Below are 27154 nucleotides of genomic sequence, written 5' to 3' on the forward strand. Positions count from 1 at the left end.
CATTATTCAACACCTCCTTGTCATTTACATACCGCACCACACATAGGCTAAACACACTCACACATAGTTCTATACACGCAAACCGCTGGACACCACACACAGTTTATTCACACATCCCACTAACACAACGTTTTTGCACCATACATTCCCCCCAACTCTATTCCAGTTATTATTTAGTGGTAGTATTTATTATCTCCCTTCCTTGTTATTATTCCTCTCCCCCAATAAAACCGCCTTTGGGTTTTATTGGGGGAGAGGTGGCAAAGGCAAAGGAAAAGGAGTATGGTGAGTTGTATGACAGATTAGACACTAAGGAAGGAGAATAGGACTTGTGCCGATTGGCTAGACAGACGGACCGAGCTGGGAAGGATGTGCAGCAGGTTAGGGTGATCAAGGATAGAGATGGAAATGTGCTGACAAGCGAGGAGAGTGTGCTAAGAAGGTGGAAGGAGTACTTTGAGGGGCTGATGAATGAAGAAAATGAGAGAGAGAGAAGGTGGGATGATGTAGGGATAGTGAATCAGGAAGTTCAGTGGATTACCAAGGAGGAAGTGAGGGCAGCTATGAAGAGGATGAAGAGTGGAAAGGCAGTTGGTCCTGATGACATACCTGTGGAGGCATGGAGATGTTTAGGAGAGATGGCAGTGGAGTTTTTAACTAGATTGTTTAACACAATCCTGGAAAGTGAGAGGATGCCTGAAGAGTGGAGAAGAAGCATACTGGTACCGATTTTCAACAACAAGGGCGATGTGCAGAACTGTAGCAACTACAGAGGTATAAAGTTGATCAGCCACAGCATGAAGATTTGGGAAAGAGTAATAGAAGCCAGGTTAAGAGGAGAGGTGATGATCAGCGAGCAGCAGTATGGTTTCATGCCGCGAAAGAGCACCACAGATGTGATGTTTGCTTTGAGAATGTTGATGGAGAAGCATAGAGAAGGACAGAAAGAGTTGCATTGTGTCTTTGTAGATTTAGAGAAAGTTTATGACAGAGTGCCGAGAGAGGAGGTGTGGTATTGGATGAGGAAGTCGGGAGTTGCAGAGAAGTATGTAGGAGTGGTGCAGGATATGTATGAGGGCAGTGGGACAGTGGTGAGGTGTGTGGTTGGAATGACAGATGGATTCAAGGTGGAGGTGGGATTACATCAAGGATTGGCTCTGAGCCCTTTCTTGTTTGCAATGGTGATGGACAGGTTGACGGACAAGATCAGGCAGGAGTCTCCATGGATGATGATGTTCGCGGATGACATTGTGATCTGTAGCGAGAGTAGGGTGCAGATGGAGGAGAGCCTGGAGAGGTGGAGGTATGCACTGGAGAGAAGAGGAATGAAAGTCAGTAGGAGCAAGACGGAATACATATGCGTGAATGAGAGGGAGGACAGTGGAATGATCAGGATGCAAGGAGTGGAGGTGACAAAGGCATTTGAGTTTAAATACTTGGGGTCAACTGTCCAAAGTAATGGGGAGTGCAGTAGAGAGGTGAAGAAGAGAGTGCAGGCAGGGTGGAGTGGGTGGAGAAGTGTGTCAGGAGTGATTTGCCACAGAAGGGTACCAGCAAGAGTTAAAGGGAAAGTTTACAAGATGGTTGTGAGACCAGCTATGTTAGTTTGGAGACAGTGGCACTGACGAAAAGACAGGAGGCGGAGCTGGAGGTGGCAGAGTTGAAGATGCTAAGATTTTCACTGGGAGTGATGAAGAAGGACAGGATTAGGAACGATTATATTAGAGGGACTGCTCAGGTTGGACGGTTTGGAGACAAAGCAAGAGAGACAAGATTGAGATGGTTTGGACATGTGTGGAGGAGAGATGCTGGGTATATTGGGAGAAGGATGCTGAATATGGAGCTTCCAGGGAAGAGGAGAAGAGGAAGGCCAAAGAGGAGGTTTATGGATGTGGTGAGGGAGGACATGCAGGTGGCTGGCGTGACAGAGGAAGACGCAGATGACAGGAAGAAATGGAAACGGATGATCCGCTGTGGCGGCCCCTAACGGGAGCAGCCGAAAGTAGTAGTAGAGATCTGTATCCGTGTATTTTAAATGTCATCTGTATCTGTGTATTTTAAATGTAATCTGTATCCATGTATTTTAAATGTAATGTGTATCCGTGTATTTTAAATTTCATCTGTATCCGTGTATTTTGAATGTCATCTGTATCCGCGTGTTTTAAATGTAATTTTTATCCGTGTATTTTAAATGTAATCTGTATCCGTGTATTTTAAATGTAATCTGTATCCGTGTATTTTGAATGTAATCTGTATCCATGTATTTTAAATGTTATCTGTATCTGTGTATTTTAAATGTAATCTGTATCCATGTATTTTAAACAGGTGAGGAAAAACACATTACTGCAACGTTTAACGATACACAGCACGCATTGTGATCACATCTCAACTAGAGTCCATCAGGAATGATGCATTTCACAGTGTGAGGAAATGGTGTCCCTGCAGTCAGTAGTCAACAGCTCATTCTGACAATCATCTTTCAGACTCACCCAACTAAGACATGAAACACTCCCATCTTGGCAAAGCAGTCACTGTGTAGACACGTTTAAAACAGGTGCCATGATCACCACCTGTGTTCAAGTAGTTAAAATGACCCTTTCAACTTTTTAATGACAGTACACAAAACTTCAATCTACTCATTCACTACTATTTGTTTGCATAGTGTGCACAAAATACAAGACGTGATCACAGCATGGACACGGTGAGAGGGATATTTTACCAAATGGAAAGGGCAGGGCTGGATCATTCATGGTCCATACATGTCTAAACTGCAGGATAATACCAGGTTTAATTGGGTTTAGAGGATTAACGACTCTTTCACTCACAAAGTGTTTGAAGACCCGTTATGAGGAAAGGGAAACTTTTTTTTTTTGGATCCAGTCCTCATTAAAATGTTATCGGACAAGCTTCACTGACTCAAGACACTTGTCACTTTGCAGATTCTTCTCAAGGGGCTTCTCCTGTCTGATGGGCAACCATTAAAGCTTTCAGAAACCAGAATATATCTCCTTTTTCACAACAGGAAGCTCGCAGTACTGTCACCTGTCTTCATTTACTTTGCTTGTTCAGAATGGTTCACATTGAAATGAAATGTAATTCTGAACATGTTTCTGCAGTTGACAGAGTACAGCCCAAATATCTGTGAACAACGCCACATGGGAAGTGCTGTGGTCCAGCAGTCTCAGCTTGCAGAGACCAGTACAGATTTAGACGTGCTGTGGTCCAGCAGTCCCAGCTTGCAGAGACCAGTTAAGATTTAGACGTGCTGTGGTCCAGCAGTCTCAGCTTTCAGAGACCAGTACGGATTTAGACGTGCTGTGGTCCAGCAGTCTCAGCTTGCAGAGACCAGTACGGATTTAGACGTGCTGTGGTCCAGCAGTCTCAGCTTGCAGAGACCAGTACAGATTTAGACGTGCTGTGGTCCAGTAGTCTCAGCTTGCAGAGACCAGTATGGATTTAGATGTGCTGTGGTCCAGCAGTCTCAGCTTTCAGAGACCAGTATGGATTTAGAAGAGCTGTGGTCCAGCAGTCTCAGCTTTCAGAGACCAGTACGGATTTAGAAGAGCTGTGGTCCAGCAGTCTCAGCTTGCACAGACCATCAACACACTACCTCTCCCACACACACATGCTGCCATCAACACACTACCTCTCCCACACACACATGCTGCCATCAACACACTACCTCTCCCACACACACATGCTGCCATCAACACACTACCTCTCCCACGTACACATGCTGCCATCAACACACTACCTCTCCCATGTACACATGCTGCCATCAACACACTACCTCTCCCACGTACACATGCTGCCATCAACACACTACCTCTCCCATGTACACATGCTGCCATCAACACACTACCTCTCCCATGTACACATGCTGCCATCAACACACTACCTCTCCCATGTGCACATGCTGCCATCAACACACTACCTCTCCCACGTACACATAATGCCATCAACACACTACCTCTCCCATGTACACATGCTGCCATCAACACACTACCTCTCCCACACACACATGCTGCCATCAACACACTACCTCTCCCATGTACACATGCTGCCATCAACACACTACCTCTCCCATGTACACATGCTGCCATCAACACACTACCTCTCCCATGTACACATGCTGCCATCAACACACTACCTCTCCCACGTACACATGCTGCCATCAACACACTACCTCTCCCACACACACATGCTGCCATCAACACACTACCTCTCCCATGTACACATGCTGCCATCAACACACTACCTCCCCCACGTACACATGCTGCCATCAACACACCATCAGTCTTTCACTGCATTTTATTGGAGGAACTGGATTTAAACTGGACAGAGCAGTTAAAAACAGCTTCACTACATTTTGTAATCAGCAATCACAAATAAAATCATTTCTTCCAGGTTTGGTTTTTTTTTTTTTTAAATTTCCCATTCTTGCATAAATCTCCCGCGGTAGTACAAACCTAGCTTTCGCTTGGAAAATGTTATGCAGTTTTTTTTATATAAAAAGTAATAAAATAGTGCAACGTTTAAACTTTAATTTATCTACATATAAACATAACAACCAACTACACACATTTTACCTCTGAAAGGAAGGGCTACTTCTACTGAAATATGAAAACGTACTGAAAAAGAATGTTTACAAATGTACAAATACTGGGGTAACCTTAGAAAACACCAAGACAATCAACAGCATAACGGGAAGTTGGGTATGTGTTGGAGTTCCCTACCCTTGTAACCCTAAAAGTGTGTACCTCTACTCCACCACGCTGACATGATACATAGGACGAGGCTTCCAGCTCATGCTGTAGGATGACGTTGGGAAGCTTCTGACCACTGGGGAGGACCGTGATGTATTGAAAGACAGATACTTTATGTTCACTCCTTTTCCGCTAACTTTCGTGAGATATAAACAGACTGAGATAAGGAATGGGGCCAGCAAACTTGACCTTTAACCTCTAACCTCATCTAACATCCATGGTTTCTGCTAAACCATTGAGCTTCCACAACCAAACCAGGTTCAGAATCCATGTCAGAAGGCAGGTGAGGGGGTGGTGAAATACGACAGGATCACTTCATTAACCCTCCTTCATTGTTGTCCATCAATCCGTCCATGTTTAAGGCAACATGTTCCACTTCCTAAAGGTAGTCTGAAGGACCGGTTCAGTTCATTTAAGGGCTTGTGGAAGAGACAACAGTGTAAATGTGTATCCTCAACTGAATTAAACTGCTTCTGACTTGTTCGCTGGGGATGAGCCTCCGTACAGGCTTTTACTTGATGACAGGCCAGAGAAAGGGAAAGGAAGGATGCAACAAAACAAGTTAGGATTCCCCTCAAGACTCAGGTAATATCCTTGATGCACAGATTGAGATTTAGTCACACCAGAATTTTACAATCTAATCCCAATCCTCTGAAAACCAGATCCTGTTCTAATGGGAGCCTGAGTAAAGTGACCAAATCCTGATGGTAATCGTGGAAAACCATTGTCATTCTGAGACCTGCGTCAGTTTTTTCCGGTGGGCACTGTGCCTCAAGGCAAAAAAACACCAGCATAGAAACAGAGCACTGAGTCACATGATGTGCATAACAGGCTATGTGTAACCCTAACCCAAACACCAAGTGCCAGCCCACCCGCTTCAAACATGTAAAGCAATGTTGATAGCACTGCTTGACAATGGGCAAATATAAGTCTTTAGCGTCGATGCTGGAGAATAGAAGTGTTCTCAGCAGTTGTGGTCACATTAAGTAGATGTGCTGACAGCAGGCTAGATGCCACCAGAGTGGGGATTGTATACTGAAGAGAAGAGGAGCGTTGTTCTTGACGTGCAACGACTGGCATCTGTGTGTGTTCTTGCCTTTAGTCTCCATTAGAAACAAATAAGCCCAAGATAACATTTTATCAGCCATTTTCTGTGTCTACTGACTACACTTTTTGTATATACTTCAGTATATACATTGTGCAGACAGATCACTGTAGAGCTCTACTGCCCTCTGAAGCCTCAATCCCAAGTAGAGCATGTACAGCCTCTAGCGGAACACCCTCTGGGGTTCGGATGTGCATGGTGGTCCCATCAGGCCCATTTACGATCACAACCCGATCAGAACCTTCTGTCCCATCAACCTGCTGCAGGGTCAGGCCCTCAGTCTGAATGTAGATCTCCTGGCCCTCCTGGAGCTGTTTGGAATTTGAGGCCTCTGTACTGATAGTTGGGGGTTGGAAAGTTACATTCTGTTGGGGTAGACAGGAGGTTGGTTGTGTATGGCTGGTGGTGGTGGTGATGGGGGCTGTAGACTGAGGAGCTGGTGGTAGAGCCTGCTCCTCCTGTGTTGATGCTACAGTGCCTCCTTCAGGCTCTTCTTTCCCTGCTAAAAGCTCTGGACTTGAACCCAAAGCCTTCTCAAGTTCTTTCATCTGGGCTGCAATATCCCTTGTGCTCAGTACTTGGTCCGCTGCACCAAGGAGTTGTATGGTGCCTCCCTGCCTAGTCTGGGGTGAGTCTTCCATAGCACTGGTTTCCATTGATTCCGCTTCTCCAAATGGTGCTCTAGATGGTGTTTGGTTTTGGCAATTGGAAAGCTGGTCCTGCATCTGTTCCAGAGGTGTCATGGTGGATAGTGGAGGGGTTGTGGGAGCAGGGTTCTGGGAGGTCTTGGTGGGGGTGAGGTCAGAGGAGCTAAAAACAGAAAACTAAGACAGGTCAATTGTGTCACTCCCATAAATTTTGATTTTAGAACAAATACAGACTAGGAACTTCTAACACATTCTCTGCATCCAACCTCACTTGGAGAGGAGGCCTTAGCCTGGACAAAGAGGAGGTTACCTGGGGGAAGAGGAGGCTGTGGTGGCAAGCAGTCTTGATCCAGCTGGAACAACAAGAGGGGAAACCGAGACAGAACAGGACTTCAGGGTAGGAGCCACAGCAGTGGACTGCATCATTAAACTTCCAGCTTTGGGGGGAAAGACACAAGAGATAAACACATAAGAGGCGATAATAAAGCCTTTGTGAATGGTAAAGAGCCACGTTAATGAAGGCTAGTTTTACATCAACATCAAGACTACTTTAGTTTTACTTTTACTTTAGTTTTACTTGAGGAAGATCAGTTAGTCTTCGCCTTTTTGCTTACATTGTCCTTGATGTTTGTGTTAGCCATGAAATGGGTCATTTTAGGGATACTATTTCAACTTCTAAATACTCTGAGCAAGACAAAATCTAATGTAAAGGCCATCACCAAATATCAACTACAAATTTTCCTCAGCTAACTGCTCTCGTGAGTAAGTCACATGTTTGTGTGTGCGAAGTGCCTGGCTGACATCCCAGCTTTGTATCCACTAAAAGAAAAACAACCTTAAATCAGCAGTATGGGAGCATTTTGGATATCCAAAAAAATATCACGGGGTTGTAGAAGACACATATTGAATTTGCAAAACACATTGGAAAAAAATGTCTACCAAGGGTCAAAAATCTTACAACATCACCATCCATCTCCGCAGGGTCTGAAATAAACACCTGCCAAATGCAGGTAAATTGTTGGCTGTGGTGGGTAAATGATCAAGTTACCTGCCACACAGATCAGCATATTTTTTTAAAATTATTTTAACAATTTAAAAACACCTTAAATTTGTGTGATTGGATATGGGTACAAATATGAATGTCACACATGTGACAGAGTACTATAGGTGTCATGCAATTTTGACAGCCAAAACATCCCTCTGTGTTGGTATTGGCCAATTATCAAGGGGTTAATTAAAAAAATGCTTGCAAATGTTCATGCCCACTGTCTTCAGTCAGTGCTAAGCTGTTATTGTGTCTAGCTACCACTCTAGTCAACCGTTAAGCGACCTGCGTGAACACAAGTGGAAACCTTTTCTCAGAATAATTCAACCTTTGGAAGAAAAGGAAGCTTGGAGAGATGCAGAGAACCTTAAGAAAAAGAGGTACTTCAGTGAAAAACAGTGATTCGGAAAAGGAGGAGCAATGCAACTGGTTGTTTGAACCTGCGTCAAGTCATTCTCATGATTATTATATAACAAGTAAAGCCAGACACTGACATTCTATTAAAGGGTCTGTGTTTATAGTTTTAACGTTCTCCACATGGTATTCCGTAGTGTAAAGTCAAACTTCTGTGTGGCAGGTAGAACTTCTCATCTACCTGCCACAGTGGTTGGTGGAAGAAAAAGTTAGTTTTTGACCCTACATTTCTCTCTGCCCAAGCCAAGGTAAAAATAAACAAATAAATAACGAAATAACCCAGCGATCAAAGAAATATGGTGGCATCTATACAGCTCCTCTAAAATATGGTGTGGTGTGTATGTCATGTGGACAGGAAGTGGTAGAAGCTCCCTTCAGTGTGAGAAATGACACAGTTACTTTTGTTAGAGGGCTCTATTCCGTTCTGCTGGATGGGAACACTGTTTTCCATCTTAAACCTCTTTGACGGTGGCAACATCTTGGAATTCTAGAGAGGGATATGAAGGAATGAATGATGATTTATTTGGAACATGTAAATAAACAGGATATAACATAAAGAGAAGCCACTGCCAATAATCTGAAGTGATCAACAAATCCACACATCCAAGTCAGGGGACACATCTCCGTATGCATCAGATTATTTGTTCCATGTTGGAGAAGGAGTAGCAGGGAGTACACACTTCTAATAGAACAAATGGCAGTTTTAATTTGTAGGCTAAGTGTTTTCGCTGTTCCCTACATTTCAAACAGACAAAACAGTTCTTACGGCTTCGACCAAACAATCAATAGTAATGAACAGTTTACAACAGTGATCAAGTTAGTTATCAGAACCAAAACACACTTGCAGCTGTGTCAAGCATTTTACCTCCATGTAGCGCACATTCTTGGTTGCCATGTTGGCTGAGCTCTGAGGAGAACCAGGAACCACTTTCAGCTTATTCACTTCATCAAAGATCCCCAGTGATCTGGCAACCTGGAATATATACAACATAATTCCTGAGAGAGGAGATGGCTAGCATAGAACACTTCTACTACGCTATGTAGACAAGGCTGAACAACCTGACTACACAGTACTGTATAACATGAACAAATAATTATTATTCTTTACTCTGAACTACAAACCCCAATTCCAATGAAGTTGGGACATGTGTAAAACGTGAATAAGAACAGAATACAATTATTTGCAAATCCTTTTCCACCTATATTCAATTGAATACACTACAAAGATAAGATATTTAATGTTCAAACTGATAAACTTTATTGTTTTTTGCAAATATTCCCTCATTTTGAATGTGATGCCTGCAGCACGTTCCAAAGAAGCTGGGACAGGGGCAACAAAAGACTGGGAAAGATGAGGAATGCTCAAAAAACACCTGTCTGGAACATTCCACAGGTGACCAGGTTAACTGGAAACAGGTGAGTGTCTTGATTGGGTATAAAAGGAGCATCCCTGAAAGGCTCAGTCGTTCACAAGCAAGGATTGGGCGAGGCTCACCACTTTGTGAACAACTGTGTGAGCAATTAGTCCAACAGTTTAAGAACAACGTTTCTCAACGTACAACTGCAAGGAATTTAGGGATTTCCTCATCTCCAGTCCATAATATCATCACAAGATTCAGAGAATCCCGAGAAATCTCTGCATGTAAGCGGCAAGGCCCAAAACCAACACTGAATGCCCGTGACCTTCGACCCCTCAGGCGGCACTGCATTAAAAACCGACATCATTGTGTAAAGGATATTACCATGTGGGCTCAGGAGCACTTGGGAAAACCATCGTCAGTTAACACAGTTGGTCGCTACATCTACAAGTGCAAGTTAAAACTCTACCATGCAAAGCCAAAGCCAGATATCAACACCACCCAGAAATGCCGCCGGCTTCTCTGGCCCGACCTCATCTGAGATGGACTGATGCCAAGTGGACAAGTGTGCTGTGGTCTGACGAGTCCACATCTCACATTGTTTTTGGAAATCATGGACGTCGTGTCCTCCGGGCTAAAGAGGAAAAGGACCATCCAGATTGTTTTCAGCCCAGAGTCCAAAAGCCAGCATCTGTGATGGTATGGGGGTGTGTTAGTGCCCATGGCATCATGGGTAACTTGCACATCTGTGAAGGCACCATTAATGCTGAAAGGTACATACAGGTTTTGGAGCAACATATGCTGCCATCCAAGCAACGTCTTTTTCAGGGACGTCCCTGCTTATTTCAGCAAGACAATGCCAAGCCACATTCTGCACGTGTTCCACCAGTGGGGCTTCGTAGTAGAAGAGTGCGGGTACTGGACTGGCTTGCCTGCAGTCCAGACCTGTCTCCCATTGAACATGTGTGGCGCATTATGAAGCACACAATACGACAACGGAGCACCCAGACTGTTGAGCAACTGAAGTCGCACATCAAGCAAGAATGGGAAAGAATTCCACCTACAAAGCTTAAACAAGTAGTGTCCTCAGTTCCCAAACGCTTATTGAGTGTTGTTAAAAGGAAAGGTGGTGCAACACAGTGGTGAACATGCCCCTGTCCCAGCTTCTTTGGAGCGTGTTGCAGGCATCAAGTTCACAATGAGGGAATATTTGCAAAAAACAATAAAGTTTATCAGCTTGAACATTAAATATCTTGTCTGTGTAGTGTATTCAACTGAATATAGGTGGAAAAGGATTTGCAAATCACTGTATTCTGTTTTTATTCACGTTTTACACAACGTCCCAATTTCATTGGAATTGGGGTTTGTACTTCTGTGTAAAGCGCTTTATAACTAGTTTTAAAAAGTGCTATGAAAATAAAGTTTATTATTATTATTATTATTATACTGTGGAGGATGAAAGAAAGGAGACGAGACCACTTCTTTTGACCACACAGCCATGGGGTCGTTTATTTCCTCCAACTAACTCTAAGTGAACAGTTCATCATCTTCAAACCTCAACCTCGTATCTACCCACATTTCCCCTTGCTAACCCTCACTCTCTGTCTTAAAGGGACTGTCTCTGGCCCGCATGGTGAATATCTAACCTGCAAGTAGGTCACTAAGCACGTCCTCCCAAAATTCACCATGACCATCAAAAAAAAAAAAAACATCAACGTGGCGGGGGACGAATAATGCGGCCAAAACGGCTCTTCTTGAAGGGTGTAGGGGCAGGGGGGCGTCCACGCCGAGGAGGCTGGGCCAGTTGAACCAGCCCGTGCAAGTCCAGGTTAGCCGGCTTGAGATGGTCCACTGAAACCCACTCCTGCTTACCACCGACATCCACCACAAAGTTCTTAGCCCCCGCCGCCAGGACACAGAAGGGGCCATTGTAGGGGAACCGTAGGGGGGTACGGTGGGCGTCGTGACAGATGAAGAAATACCCAGCTGACTGCAGGTCCTTGGGGACGCAAGACTGAGGGAGGCTTTGCCACGAAGTTGGGACTGAAGTGAAAACGCCGGCGCCATCCTGGAAGACAGCCCGTTGGTGGGCAACAGACACGGGTGCCACACCATCTGAGAGAAATTCCCCCGGGACCCGCAGCGGCTGGCCGTAAACCAGCTCGGCTGATGAGGACTGGCGGTCTTCGTTAGGGGCGGTCTGCAGGCCAAACATGACCCATAGGAGCCGGTCGACCCAGTTGCTGTCTGTGAGGCTGGCCCGAAGAGCAACCTTCATAGAACGATGAAACTGCTCACATAAACCAGTGCCCTGTGGGTTGTATGCCATGGTGCGGTGGAGCTTCAACCTAGGCTTTCAGCGACTGCAGTCCAGAGCTTGGATGTGAACTACGGGCCCTGGTCAGAAGTGAGGTCAGATGGCGTGCCAAACCAAGCTACCCAGGACCGATGAACGCTCGAGCCACCTCGGCAGACATGGTGGTTGGCAACGGAATAGCCTCTGGCCACCTGCTGGTCCTGTCCACCATGGTGAGGAGGTGAGTGAAACCACGGGAGGAGGGAAGGGGTCCCACTAGGTTCACATTGACATGGTCGAAACGCCTCCCAGGCACTGGGAACAGTGCCAGGGGTGCCTTGGTGTGGCGGTGAACCTTGGGAGTGCTGACATACCACCCAGGTGCCTGCCCAGTCCTTGATGTCCTTCCTGAGACCATGCCACACGAACTTGGCCCCCACCAACTTTGTTAACGCCTTCACGCCTGGGTGTGAAAGGCCATGGATGGTGTCGAAAACCCGTTGCTGCCAGCCCGTGGGCACCATGGGCCGGGGATGACCCATGGAGATATCACAGAGAAGCGTGGCTCCGTCGTCATCAAACACCACATACTTCAACTGCACCCTGGTGTCAGCGGTCCAGTAGGCCTGCACTTCTGTGTCAGTAGCCTGGTCTGCAGCCATGGCTGCGTAGTCGAGTCCAAAGTGGACAGCACCCACCATCGCCCAGGAGAGGCAGCCGGCGACAAAGTCCTTGCCGGTGATGTGCTGGATGTCAGTGGTGCACTCCAAGATGTAAGAGAGCTGGCGCTGCTGGCGCCCAGACCACAGCTCGTTGGCTTTGACCATGGTGAATGTCAGCAGCTTGTGGTCCACAAACACAGAGAACCGGCGACCTTCCAGCAGGAACCTGAAGCAACAGATGGTGAGAAACAGGCCAAGAAGCTCCCGGTTGAAGGTGCTATACTCTCACTGCTGCGTAGCTGGCGGCTGAAAAAAGCGAGTGGCTGCCAGGCTCCGCCCACCCACTGCTCATACACTGCCCCCACGGTGTAATCTGAGGCATCCGTGGCGAGTGCTACTGGGGCAGTTGGTGATGGGTGTGCCAACAAGGCGGCATCAGCCAGCGCAGCCTTCATGTCCTCAAATGCCCGGTTTCTCTCTTCCGACCAGTCCACTTGGCACTTGGGGTTCTTACCCTTCAGAGCCTCATACAGGGGGCGCATGAGATGAGCCGCCCAGGGAATGAGCCAGTTATAAAAGTTCACCATGCCCAGGAACTCCTGCAGGGACTTCACCGTGTTCAGGTGTGGGAACCTGGCGATGGCGTCCACCTTGTCGGGGAGGAGGGTTGCTCTGTCCTTTGTAACCCGGTGCCCGAGGAAATCAATGGCTGGCAGGCCCAACTGGCACTTGGCTGGGTTGACGATGAGCCCATGCTGGCTGAGCCGCTCGAACAGCTGTCTCCCAGAAGTCGGGCAGTTTGAGCAAGATGGCGTTAGCCACTGCCGCTTCACTGGTAGCTTCGTTTTCCATGGCTCACATCGGGGTCACCAATGTGAAGGATGAAAGAAAGGAGACGAGACCACTTCCCCCTTTTGACCACACAACTGTGGGGTCGTTTATTTCCTCCAACTAACTCTTAAGTGAACAGTTCATCATCTTCAAACCTCAACCTCGTGTCTACCCACAATTCCCCTTGCTAACCCCCGCCCACAGTCCTAAAGGGACCGTCTCTGCCCTGTATGGTGGTGATAATAATAATAATAATAATAAAAATAATAACAACAATAATAATAACAACAACAATAATTTTGTTTGTATAGTACTTTTCAAATTAGAAGCACAAAGTGCTTTCCAAAGACGGCACAAAAACAATCATAAATATAGAAGAAAATCACAAGAACAGCACAGGAAAAAACACAGGAATAGCAAAATACAAGTACACAATTAAAAGCCCATATAAAAGAAACTTAAAAATAAATCATCCAGAAGTTAGAATAAGTGAAACTATTAAACTTAAAATCAGGTGGTTGCACAACAGAGCTGTATTATGTAAACAAACAAGACTAGCTGTCTGGCAATAAGGCAAGTCTTTGTAAATGTGTCTTAAGACAGGATTTAAAAGCAGAAACAGGCGGTCTAAGCATCAGCTTTGTTTTGATGCAGTTGCCCACTGGGGACCGGGGTTCACGCCCCAGTCTCGTCAGATCCGACTATGGCCGGACTTGATGAAGCAGCAATAATTGGCAACGCCGTCTTGGGGAGGGGAGCGGAGTCGGCTTGTGTTCGTTACATGAATGCGTCTCTGTGTGTGTCGGAAAAAGCCCTGGTTAGGCCTGGAGTCACCTTGTCACGAAAGTGGCCTTGTCACGAAACTGCCTTGACATGCAGCATAAAAATGTAACATAAAAATGTGGCTTAAAACTTAATAAAAAGGTCAATTTATGATGGCACTTTTGACAGAATAATGGTTTTGGCTAGGGAAATCTTAATGCTACAGCATACAAATAACATTCTAGAGAACTGTGTTCTTCCAATTACCCCACTCTTCCGAGCTGTCCTGGTCGCTGCTCCACCACCTCTTCTGATCTGGGGAGGGCTGCAGACTACCACGTCTCCTCCGATACATGTGGAGTAACCAGCTGCTTCTTTTCACCTGACAGTGGTGTTTCTCCAGGGGGATGTAGAACGTGGGAGGATTACGCTATTTCCCCCAGTTCTCCCTCCTCCCCGAACAGGCACACCGACCAACCAGAGGAGGTGCCAGTGCAGCGACCAGGACACATACCCACATCTGGCTTCCCACCTGTAGACATGGCCAATTGCGTCTGTAGTGATGCCCGGCCAAGCTGGAGGTAACACGGGGATTCGAACTGCCGAGCCCCATATTGATAGGCAACAGAATAGACCGCTGTTTCCTGGACACCTGTAGCTAATCTAAATTTTGAGGCAGCCTGATGTGTCTTGCCACAGGTGAAGGAATGGCATGGGCCAGCCCTGGTTGCTGACACCACCATCCATGGGCGACATGTGGGTCCCAAAATTGGGGGGGGGCAAAGATTTTTTTAATCACGTAATTGTATGAATGTAAAAAGTACAACTAGTGTGCAATAAACAAAACATGCAGTTTCAATGTCAAATTTTTATTTTAAATAAGTGACAAAACTTAAACATATTTACATTTTGTTTTGTTTTTTAAACTTTACTGCAAAATTATGCAAATCGAGGATCGCTTTTAAAAAACATAAGCCTACACGTTCCTTTTCACAACAGACATGTCTATGTGTTTCACACATAAATCCTTATACACCCCAGTTCTAAGTTAAAGTTTAGAACCTGAAACATCTCGAATGGCCCCCTGCCATCTAGTTCTTCCATTGTGATACAATATAAAGCAGCAATGTGGCCAATCTTTTTGAGGCAGCGCATATAACGTAGCATATGTGTTGCGCTGGAGAGCTGGTCGTACAGATGTTGTCAGCGCCATCTCGTGATTTAGACGATCAAATAAATGTTCACTCTTTTCTGCTGGATAAGTTACTCCTGCGTCAGTCCAGTTCCCAAGTCACTATTCCTGTTGTTTTCAGATCCTCAGCCTAAGGATGGGATCAAAAAGATCATACAGTGAGACGACCACTCAAATAAAGCCGTGTACTGCCACTCAGGAACAACGATAAAAACCAAATGTTAACATGGCTAAGGGCAGATCACATCTATAATTTTTTTAAATCAAGTTTTTTTGTAGGCTACCACACCCACTTTCACTCTCTTAAAGTGGTTTGAATACAGTTTAAGAGCCACCAATGTCATCTGTAAAAGAAATAATTCTGCCGTATTTTCTGTTGCCACATGGTGGCGTTAGAGCAGCAGACAAGTGCATGGCCTGCTCAATAGTGCAACATTGTATCGACTGAGGCACTTAAGAAGAATGAAACACATAAACCCAATAAGCCCAATAAACAATATAACACAACTGTCTTACCTTGGTGAAGAGATAAACGCCGCCCGCTGGAACTGCTGCTCAACATCGAATTGGTTGATGACTGTGCCCAAATCGATAGGGATGTCCCGCTCAATGTAGAGCTCTGCTGTGCTAGAGAGTCTCTCTTGTGTCATTGTGTTTCTCATGTACGTCTTGAAAAGCTTCTCTCACATGAGGCACTGCTCAAAGGCACCGTCAGAAACAGTTTGAAGAGTTTGCCCACGTTATTTGTCTCCTTGAACAATGCCAGTCGCTGGTCAAAACTGGTCGCAGAGCTGTGACTGCCCTTACACATTTTATTAAACAGTGACAGCTCGCTCTTCAGTTCCTCTTCACAGAATTTATACCGACGGCAAATGAAATCCAAATGACCCATTTCCGTTTGAGCAGAACCGGGGGCCAGGATGCTTTTCATGGCATTCAGAGCGTCCATGTCGTTCTCCGTAAATCGGTCATTGATTTCACTTATTGTCTTGTCCAAGACTTTGTTGTGCATTTCTTTGTAATGCTCCCGTCCAGTTTCCTCGTGTTCCGCGGGTGTTGTGTTGGCTGATCTCTTCTACGGCTGCTGCCGGCCTCGGTAGCCGTTTTGAGCACACAGCTCGCTTGTGTGCTGCCACAGCTGCGAAAAAAAATCGTTGGTTCTCATGGCCTGCACCGTTTCAACTGTGGAAGACACCAGGCCCTTAACAATTGCAGAGTTGAGGCTGGTGAATGCAGTGCTTTTGAGAGCACATTTCATTGCGTGAGAACTCATTGCATCAACAGGCATGGGAACAAAAAGTGGAAGCTTGTGATTGCTGTCATCAGCGTTTGCTTGGCTGCTCACGCACATGTCATTCTCCAAAATGTCATTCAAAGTGTCCACAATTGCCTCAAAATGATCTAGAATCCCCCTGAGTGCATCGGCACGGCAGCTCCATCTGGTGTCACTGAGAGATTTCAACGTTTTAGCTTGGCCAAAAAATCCGCCCCGCTGCATGGACTCAAAAATGGTACGACGTTTAGCTGACCCTTCGATAAAGGTGTGTGGAGTGAAGACACATGTGTCAACATGTGTCTGACTGCTGGAACACTGCAACACACATCAACAACGCAGAGCTGTAGATATGCGCATGACAGTGGATGTACATGGCAAGAGGGTGATGCTTCTGAATACAGGATGCAACACCGCTGTAAGCCCCTCGCATGTTGCCGCTCCATCACAGCACCGGGACCTCACATTGTCTAAATCGAGACCAAAGCTCTCTAATGTGTTTTTCAAGAGCAATGCCAATGTTTCACCATCTGTTTTGTCTGTGCGGTAGAAACCGACAAACGATTCATGCACTGCAAAGTCACTGTCGCCAGATTGGGCTACTTTTTATATGATTGGGCGGATAAAAATGGATCTGATAAACATAATTATTATTACATACTGGACGGACAGAAAAACCTTCTACTAAACGGAAGTAAAAAAAAAAAGGAAAGGGGGGGCACTATTTTTGGGCGGGTTCTGGGCTCTGATTGGGCTATTCAAATCTGGCAACACTGCTGTCGACATACCTCAGTACAACTGCTACCTGCTCATGTCGGCTGACGTCCTGCGCTTCATCTGCCATCACGGCAAAAATGCCCGCATCTCGCACATGTTGTGTGATGTCACTTTTCAAGCCCGTAGCTAGGGGGGGGGGGGGTTCGGATAGCTCGAACGAACCTCCCCACACAGCAAAAGGTCCACAATTTCAGGTGTTTTTTAAGTCCTTTTTTTAAAGTGTGTCCCCTTTTTAAATAACAATGTGCAATTCTAAACTAATCTAAAAAAATAATCTAAATGAAACTGAAGCCCTAACATTGTTAAAAGCACCACATTAGAGCATAGTTTCTTCCGAGTGGACTAGCCCTACTTCCTTCCTCAATCAAACGGAGTGTCAAGTCAAGCATAGCTTTACTGTAACAGAGCCAGCTAACCGGCTGGTGATGGCTAAAGTAAACCGTCCTGAAATCAATCTCAAAATGGGTCGAAAGGAGCAAGATGCTTGAAAGAGAAAGCAAGCTGCAGCCTCACTTTCTCAAAACATTGGACAGATGTTCAGGAAAAAAAGCCAAACAGGCTAAGTTTGTTAACTAGTTAGCTAGTTGGGATAGCTAAGGTATGCTGGTTACCTAGCTAGCTATGAACGTTAGCTGTGAACATATTTTGGTTTTTGGTTACCTGTGTAACAAACGTAAATTGGTGTAGACTGATTTTTTTGTAAATCAGTTCAGCTCGCTAACATTTTATCATAAGTAAATGGGATTCTACATTGCAAAAATTAGCATGGCGGCTAAGCGGAGATTTCTGACTGAGTTGATGAAATCAATTAATGCATTTATGACATTGTGGCGGGACATAGCTAGCTACATAAGGTAGCTAGCTAAGAAATATTGGCCCCAGGTCAGTTTACAACTGGTTTTGTTTAACGAAAAAGCACAGGATAGCTTCAATTTCTTGGCGATACCCATCCTAGACCATGTAATCTTGGAGTTTGAATCCAGATTTAGTCCACTAACTGTAACAGCATCAAGGCTCCTGGGCCTACTTCCGTCTGAACAGCGCCACTCAGATGTGGCAGTGGACATCTCTGAAGCAGTTCACCTTTACCAAGATGACTTATCTTCACCGAACTGATTGACCAGGAACTGAAAAGCTGGAAACTGAAGTGGCAAAACAAGTCATCAGAACAAAGGCCAACTTCATGTGCTGAGGCAATCAAAGAATGTGATGCACTGATCTACCCAAACATTTTCAAGCTTCTCAAAATAGCTTGTACTCTGCCAGTCACCTCCTGTGAGTGTGAACGGTCAAACAAATGACCGCTTGTCATCCCTGGCCCTCATCCACACACACGATGATATGGCAGTGGACCTGGATGAAGCTGTCAACACATTCTCCAAACTGCACCCAAGGAAATTAGAACTGACCAGTGTTCTCATTCCATAAGTGTCAAGACAAAGACATGGACAGCAAAAAGAGAGGCATTGACAGAGAGTAGACGAGAGACAAGTGAGGATGATGAGAGGAGATGAAAGACATCAACAGAGAGTACAAGGAGAGGAGGAGCAAAATAGAGGTAGAACAGAGACAGACAAATACATGGACAGCAAAAAGACAGGAGGCATTGACAGAGATCACAAAAAAAGCTAGAGGAGAGGAGAGGAGAGAGAGACTGCCCAGGAGAGATAGACAGCAACATGAGCGGAGGAAAGGAAAGACATTAACAGACATGAAACATGAGAGGAGCGACACCAGGAGAAAGGAGAGGAGGGAGACAGCAACAGAGAATACAAGGAGAGGAGGAGCAAAATAGAGGGAGGAGAGAGACAGACAAATACATGCACAGCAAAAAGAGAGGAGAGGCATTGACAAAGATGACAAAAAAAAACTAGAGGAGAGAGAGACTGTCCAGAAGAGATTGACAGCAGCATGAGGAGAGGAGGGAAGATATTAACAGATATGGAACAGGAGAGGAGAGACACTAGCAGAGAAGAGAGGCGAGAGACAGCCACAGAGAAAGTGAATGGAGAGGAAAGAGACAGACTTGACATGCAGCAGAAGAGAGGGAGAAACAACAATGATAAAGGAGAGAGGAGAGACAAGAGAAGAGAGGAGTGGCAAAAGGGCAAAGAGATTTGTAAGATGTATTTATTGAGGGGCAGTGCATATTAGTGAACATTTATAATCAAATGTAACATGCCAGATTTAGCCACCAGACTCATGCAGAAAAATTCAACAGAACCCCCCACTTAATGTGCCCCCCCCCGAATTAAAAAGAAAATATCAAAAGGTCAACTTTTTCAGAAAAAAAGAACCACCCCTTTCACCAGGCTGGCTACAGGCCTGCTTTTGATCTGGTTACACATTATGGAGATTAATTAATTCTGGTGTGTGCAGTGCACATAATTGTAGGACCTCTTCCGGTTTTTGAAAAAAAAAAAAAAACGCTGGATGAGAGGACAGTCACTCGCTCTTAGTTTCATCAGCTCTAAAATATTCCCCCAACTGGAGGAGCCCTCTGCTTCATCATGGCCGCGGAGACAGATAGCGGCGCGCCAACAGAACAGCAAAGACTCGCACACTTTTTTCAGGTACTGTCTGTTTTCATCCATGTGCTTGCTATCTGCTGTACTGATTTGGGAAGCAACGCTGCCAGTTTTTAATGAATTCATGTAAGCGGTCAGCTTCGTAGCTGCAGAAATGTGTGCATTGCATTTTTGATGGTCGCTGATTTTTTTCAATGCCTTCTTCCAATTTCCAAATCCTACCATTCGAAACGTTTCTTCTTTGCTGTGGCCATCAATGCTGAATGCGCAGCATGAGTAACAGAATGGCCGATCAGCGGCGGGGCTGTACTCAAGCCACGGGTTGGTAACGTACCATTCTTTTCCAAATCTTCTCCTTCCTGTTGCCGGGAATAACAGAATAGGTTGATAGGGGCCGTTCTCCACGAAATTCAAACAGTTTCCTAGACCAAGAATAGGATCTCGAGCTGCAGGTTGTAACACCACGGCACTGCCTGCTTCTCGCTGCTGAAGCTGTGGAGGCTCCATCTTTGCATTGCCCACTTCTCGCAGAGGTTGCTCTGAAATGTTGCCTGTCTCTGTGAGAGACACATCATCACCCTGATATGATTCTTCATTTTCCTTCTCTTCAGCCCTATTGGTTTTTGTTCTCTTTGTAAAATAACTTAATAACGTGTTAACGCATTTGGACATTTTCAGTTAGCCTCCCATAGCTAGCTAACATGGTTCGCTTGAGATTGTTACATATCCCCCAGCGGCTCCTAGGTGTAATTACAGCAAATATTTGTGTATTTTAAATAAAGTTATGTCATATATTATGTTAATCATTCTTTGTGAGTTGGGGGGGGGGGCAACCCCCCCCCCCGTAATGTCATCCATGCCGCCATCTATATCTCAGAGGAGCTTTGTACAGGTGGATGACAATAGCCTACCAGGTCTAGCCCTCTATATTTGACCACTGAAGTGTAATTGGGTGGAGGCTGTGAATAAATGATATGCTATTCCTCATAATTCTAGGTACAATGTACAGACCAAAAGGCATCAGCAGGTAATAATCTTCAATATTTACCAAAATGAAACGGCTCAATCAATCATAAAAAGCTAGATAATAAGGAATTTCCTCAAGACATGTTAAAAAAAATAAACTATCAAGCTACTCATTTTATTCAATTCATCCAGCCAACCTCTGGTACAGAGACAGTTAGCCAACGTTTTGACAGCAGGACAGAGTGATTGGAGCTAACATTTACACCAGCCTTATTCATTATTCATGCCTTATTCTACTACTACTTTTGGCTGTTCCCGTTAGGGGTCGCCACAGCGGATCATCCGTTTCCATTTCTTCCTGTCTTCTGCGTCTTCCTCTGTCACACCAGCCACCTGCATGTCTTCCCTCACCACATCCATAAACCTCCTCTTTGGCCTTCCTCTTCTCCTCTTCCCTGGCAGCTCCACATTCAGTATCCTTCTCCCAATATACCCAGCATCTCTCCTCCACACATGTCCAAGCCATCTCAATCTGGCCTCTCTTGCTTTGTCTCCAAACTGTCCAACCTGAGCGGTCCCTCTAATATAATCGTTCCTAATCCTGTCCTTCTTCGTTACTCCCAGTGAAAATCTTATCATCTTCAACTCTGCCACCTCCAGCTCCACCTCCTGTCTTTTCGTCAGTGCCACTGTCTCCAAACCATATAACATAGCTGGTCTCACAACCATCTTGTAAACTTTCCCTTTAACTCTTACTGGTACCCTTCTGTCACACATCACTCCTGACACACTTCACCCACTCCACCCTGCCTGCACTCTCTTCTTCACCTCTCTACTGCACTCCCCGTTACTTTGGACAGTTGACCCCAAGTATTTAAACTCAAATGCCTTCGTCACCTCCACTCCTTGCATCCTGACCATTCCACTGTCCTCCCTCTCATTCACACATATGTATTCCGTCTTGCTCCTAATGACTTTCATTCCTCTTCGCTCCAGTGCGTACCTCCACCTCTCCAGGCTCTCCTCAACCTGCACCCTACTCCCTACTCTCGCTACAGATCACAATGTCATCCGCGAACATCATCTTCCATGGAGACTCCTGCCTGATCTTGTCCGTCAACCTGTCCATCACCATTGCAAACAAGAAAGGGCTCAGAGCCGATCTTTGATGTAATCCCACCTCCACCTTGAACCCATCTGTCATTCCAACCACACACCTCACCATTGTCACACCTCCCTCATACTTCTCTGCAACTCCCGACTTCCTCATACAATACCACACCTCCTCTCTCGGCACCCTGTCGTATGCTTTCTCTAAATCTACAAAGACACAATGGAACTCTTTCTGGCCTTCTCTATACTTCTCAATCAACATTCTCAAAGCACATCTGTGGTGCTCTTTCATGGCATGAAACCCATACTGCTGCTCGCTGATCATCACCTCTCCTCTTAACCTAGCTTCTATTACTCTTTCCCAAATCTTCATGCTGTGGCTGATCAACTTTATATCTCTGTAGTTGTTACAGTTCTGCACATCACCCTTGTTCTTGAAAATCGGTACCAGTATGCTTCTTCTCCACCCCTCAGGCATCCTCTCACTTTCCAAGATTGTGTTAAACAATCTAGTTAAAAACTCCACTGCCATCTCTCCTAAACATCTCCATGCCTCCACAGGTATGTCATCAGGATCAACTGCCTTTCCACTCTTCATCCTCTTCATAGCTGCCCTCACTTCCTCCTTGCTAATCCACTGAACTTCCTGATTCACTATCCCTACATCATCCAACCTTCTCTCTCTCTCATTTTCTTCATTCACCAGCCTCTCAAAGTACTCCTTCCACCTTCTCAGCACACTCTCCTCGCTTGTCAGCACATTTCCATCTCTATCCTTGATCGCCCTAACTTGCTGCACATCCTTCGCAGCTCGGTCCCTCTGTCTAGCCAATTGGTACAAGTCCTTTTCTCCTTCCTTAGTGTCTAACCTGTCATACAACTCACCATACACCTTTTCCTTTGCCTTTGCCACCTCTCTCTTTGCTTTATGCTGCATCTCCTTGTACTCCTGTCTACTTTCTTCATCTCTGACTATCCCACTTCTTCTTTGCCAACCTTTTCCTCTGTATACTTTGCTGTACTTCCTCATTCCATCACCAAGTCTCCTTGTCTTCCTTCCTCTGTCCTGGTGACACACCAAGTACCTTCCTAGCTGTCTCCCTCACTATTTCTGCAGTGGTTGCCCAGCCATCTGGCAACTCTTCACTACCACCCAGTGCCTGTCTTAACTCCTGCCTGAACTCCACACAACAGTCTTCCTTCTTCAACTTCCACCATTTGATCTTCGGCTGTGTCTTCACTCGCTTCCTCTTCTTGGTCTCCAAAGTCATCCTACAGACCACCATCCGATGCTGCCTAGCTACGTTCTCCCCTGTCACCACCTTGCAGTCTCCAATCCCTTTTAGATCGCACCTTCTACATAAGAGATAGTCCACCTGTGTGCACTTTCCTCCACTCTTGCACGTCACCCTTTGTTCCTCTCTCTTCTTGAAATATGTATTCACCACAGCCATTTCCATCCTTTTCGCAAAATCGACCACCATCTCTCCTTCCACATTTCTCATTCATGCCTTATTCAACAGCCATAAGCCCACACCAGTTAACTACAGGGATGCAAACACATGTATGGTGGAAAAAGAGAGAGCTACCCGAAGCTGAAAAAAAAATGCTACAGCGTAATATAGCCATGTGATGAAGGCCTGTGCTACTTGCTCAAATAAAAAGGAAATTCTATTTAATATAATACTCATATGAGTAAGAGACAGACAGATGTTAAGTATATTAAGTTTTTTATTTTCAGAATTAGAAAAGTAACATAACTGCAGTGTTGGAGAGTACTTAACTACATGTAGTTAAATTATGTCATCAATGTCCAACAATGTCCTCTCCTTAAAACACATTCTCAGGCTGCCTCAAGGAGGTCTTACCTGCCCTGCTTACTTCATCAAACACTGGCACACTTTACTCCATCACTTCAGTTGTAACTCTGGGTGAGTATGAGATTCCCGACTCAGGTTGAGTTCATTTTCCACAACAGCAGTCGAACTACTATTTCAAAGTAGGTTTAGTTTGACGAGCTAGTTCTTGCAGAGCACTTCAGATGTAGCTGAACTTCTTTCCCTTGTGAAGTAGCTAGTAGTTAGTCCATCAGTAGTCCATTCCAACCGCACTTGCAACCCGCATCCAAGTGTTGCACAACAAGTGCATCACTTTGCTCAAATTGTCTCATTCTGAAAATGCATAGTTGAATGCTGTTAGCAAAATGGCATGATGACTAAATTAAGTTGTGTAATGTTATAAGATTTCGTTGTAATGCTATATGTCCACTTGTCTTGTAAAATGTGCGACACTTCTTCAAGGAGCATTGTTTTGTCGACCGTGCCTTCAGTCTATTGTGGAATATTCTCAAACTGCTAACATTAGACCACGAGAGCTAGCATAGCTTGTCCAAAGATGTTGGCGTGACTACAGTGCCGATAGGAGCTCAGTCAGGATGATGGAATTTTGTATTCATCTGCATACATTTAAATCATCTTCCATTTTTGTCACCGTAGAACCAACTAAATGAATGGGATCTGTCGAGTTTATTTTACAAGTGGAAATGTAGCATAAAAGAAGCTGCTCTGACATGGAGTACAACAACGCTAGCTAAAAATACGTAACACGGTGCTAAAAATTAAAACCATATAAAATAGTCAGCCAACAGAAAAAAGCAAATGTCCTTACCTCAGGTGATCTTGCCACTCAAAATCAGCCACACAGTGCAGGGAGAGAGTGCCGCATCCACAGACAAACCTTCTAGTGTTTGCTGCTGTGTCAGCCATGGCTAGCAGGGCTAGAGTAAATAACCACGTGACCAGGGACGCCATGTGAGGTCCTCCGACCAGCTTCTGACAGCTGAGTAGAAGTTTTTGCTCAGTGCAGTTCACTCGTATGAGTGTGACAGAAGTACACAGCAGGAATCGTCAAAGGTGCTACACAACACTGAGCACCAGCACCCAAGACCAACACAAAACAAATCGCCCCCCTCTCTTTGCATTCTTGGCTATTATTTCATTGGTTGAAATATTGATTTTTATAGTATAGAAGTATTTCATTACCATCAGTAATGTATCCAGTTGGTACGTAACTATTTATTTGATCTGCCGAGTGACCTAAATCCATGCAACGTAACTTTCAGCTTTTAGCACTAACATGCACGCCTGGCCACACTGGCTTCCAAAACAAAACAGAGAAGCTCAGATGACAAAACACACACACACACACACACACACACACACACACACACACACACACACACACACACACACACACACACACACACACACACACACACACACACACACACACACACACACACACACAGGGAGTGTGACTTCATTCCTTGGTCAGGACGCCATTACTCCACTATCTCTTTATATAGCAAATAGCTGTTTGTGGCTACATTAATGTTCTAAATATATAGCACCTTTAAGGAAATTCATCCGTCACCCATACACACACACCACTGCTACAAAAAAAAAAAAAAAAAAAACTCTTTAGATCTGGACATAAGTCATTCAAGTAACTCACATAAGTCACTCAAACTGATGTGAAAAAAGTGACATTTGCTGAAAAGCTAGTTGTTTGCATCCCCGTAACTAGGTGAATGCATTTTTTTTGGACTCCCCCGTTTCCCACCAATTGTACCCAGCCACTCACCCCACTCTTCCAAGCCATCCCTGTTGCTGATCCACCCCCTCTGCCAAGCCAGTGAGGGCTGCAGACTACCACATGTTTCCACCAATACATGTGGAGTCACCAGCCGCTTCTTTTCACCTGACCGTGAGGAGTTTCGCCAGGGGGATGTAGCACGTGGGAGGATCATGCAACCCCCCCCTGAACAGGCACTCCAATCGACCAGAGGAGCGATCAGGACACATACCGACATCCGACTTCCCACCCACAGACACGGCTTGTTGTGTCTGTAGGGACGCCCAACCAAGCCGGAGGTAACACGGGGATTCGAACCAGCGATCCACGTGTTGGTAGGCAACGGAATAGACCGCTATGCTACTCAGATGCCCCAGGCGAATGCATTTTAAGTGTGACAGTTTACAGTTGATGCAAACGGATATTCTTAGTCGGGGACAGCCGTGTCTTAAACAGTAGCTAAAGTGTGTGTGGGTGAGTATAGCAGTTGGTCTGAGTTAGACTTTGGTGTAAATCTCAACACTTGTATAATACAAGGGATCTTTATTTTATTTTCCAATCGGATATTACCACAGAATGAAGGGTTAAATTTTGGACTACATAGTATTACAAAGTGCTGATACACTACACAGAGTAACTGCGAGACTAATGGAGTTGAGTAGAACACAAGCTCTGCTATAAATTTCCAGACAGACAATGTGGGACAGTGTGGGACAGGACAGGAGATAGACATCACCTCTATATTTTGAACCTCCAAGGAGGAGTGGATGCCCTGTGGGTTGGACATGTACTCATTGGCCATCTTCCTCACCTGGCCCTGCAACGACTCAAACTCACGATACATGTCTGGAAACTGGGCCTTGGTAGATCCTCCCTTTTCCACCTGAAAGAGCATAGTAATATTCCTCAGATGACAAATTCAAGTGATAAGAAGCTACTCCTGTAGCACTTTAAGTGAAACAAAACACGAATGAAACAAAGTTTCTCCTACAGAAGAGAATGGTGACATCAAGATGCAGTAGAGTTGAGCCCGAGAGCACTGAGCACCTATCAAGACACAACTACTCATCACGGAGCTGCTGTCAGGACAACATACACACCCAGCTGATGGACGGTCCATCAGCTGGAAAAGGATCTTAAAGCAGATTGGTGACAAACATGTTGTTCCCCGGGATTAAAGCACACACCAAAAAAAAATTTTTTTTTTTGAATCGTCTGATAGAAAAAAATGTTCTGGCCAAATCATGTTTCTTTGTAATTCAAAATTTTTTGTGAGTTTGAAAAGGTTGGTACAGGCTGAGCTAACATATCAAATAAGATATTTCATTGCTGACACCACTACCAGAAATAAAATGGCTATAAAGGAAGAGCGAGATCTGTACAAGAGAGGATAGAGCACTGCAAAAGAAAAGGAAGCCACCCAGGCAAAAAAAGACAGGAATCTTACTTCAGGGTCGTCAAGCAATGTGATATGATTCCAGAAATTATCCCAGAATGGTCCCTTGCAACGCTTTTGTTTCAAGTGACTCATATCACTTAACAGAAAAAGGAAAAAACACAACACTAACAGCACCAGCTTCTGGAGGGTTTAGGTGATGGGGTGGGGGTTGTCAGGGCATGCGTGCATTGTAAAAATATGCACTTTCACATAATTTTGGACCATAATCATTACACTATTTATAAAAACAACACAGGCTGATGTTTTTCACAATACATCCAGACATCAGCAAGAAGAAAAGCGAAACAAAACTGCTCACTGATGAAGTAAGCGCTGTGTCCTGAAGTA

The 27154-nt window shown here is 45.1% G+C and overlaps 1 protein-coding gene across 1 annotated transcript in view; it reads right to left on the reverse strand.

The window, feature by feature from the left end:
- Positions 1-4293: 4293 nt before the first annotated feature.
- znf839 (zinc finger protein 839) overlaps positions 4294-27154 on the reverse strand; it is a 61703-nt gene continuing 38842 nt past the window's right edge. The window contains exons 6-10 of the mRNA XM_056295855.1: positions 26105-26251; positions 8843-8950; positions 8377-8464; positions 6829-6955; positions 4294-6681 (exon numbers count right to left, since the gene is read on the reverse strand). Of these exons, the coding sequence (XP_056151830.1) occupies positions 5976-6681; positions 6829-6955; positions 8377-8464; positions 8843-8950; positions 26105-26251 (1176 nt within the window). The 3' untranslated portion in view covers positions 4294-5975. The remainder of the gene's footprint in view (positions 6682-6828; positions 6956-8376; positions 8465-8842; positions 8951-26104; positions 26252-27154) is intronic.

The sequence above is a fragment of the Lampris incognitus genome, chromosome 16, assembly GCF_029633865.1.
Source record: "Lampris incognitus isolate fLamInc1 chromosome 16, fLamInc1.hap2, whole genome shotgun sequence".
Taxonomy (NCBI): domain Eukaryota; kingdom Metazoa; phylum Chordata; class Actinopteri; order Lampriformes; family Lampridae; genus Lampris; species Lampris incognitus.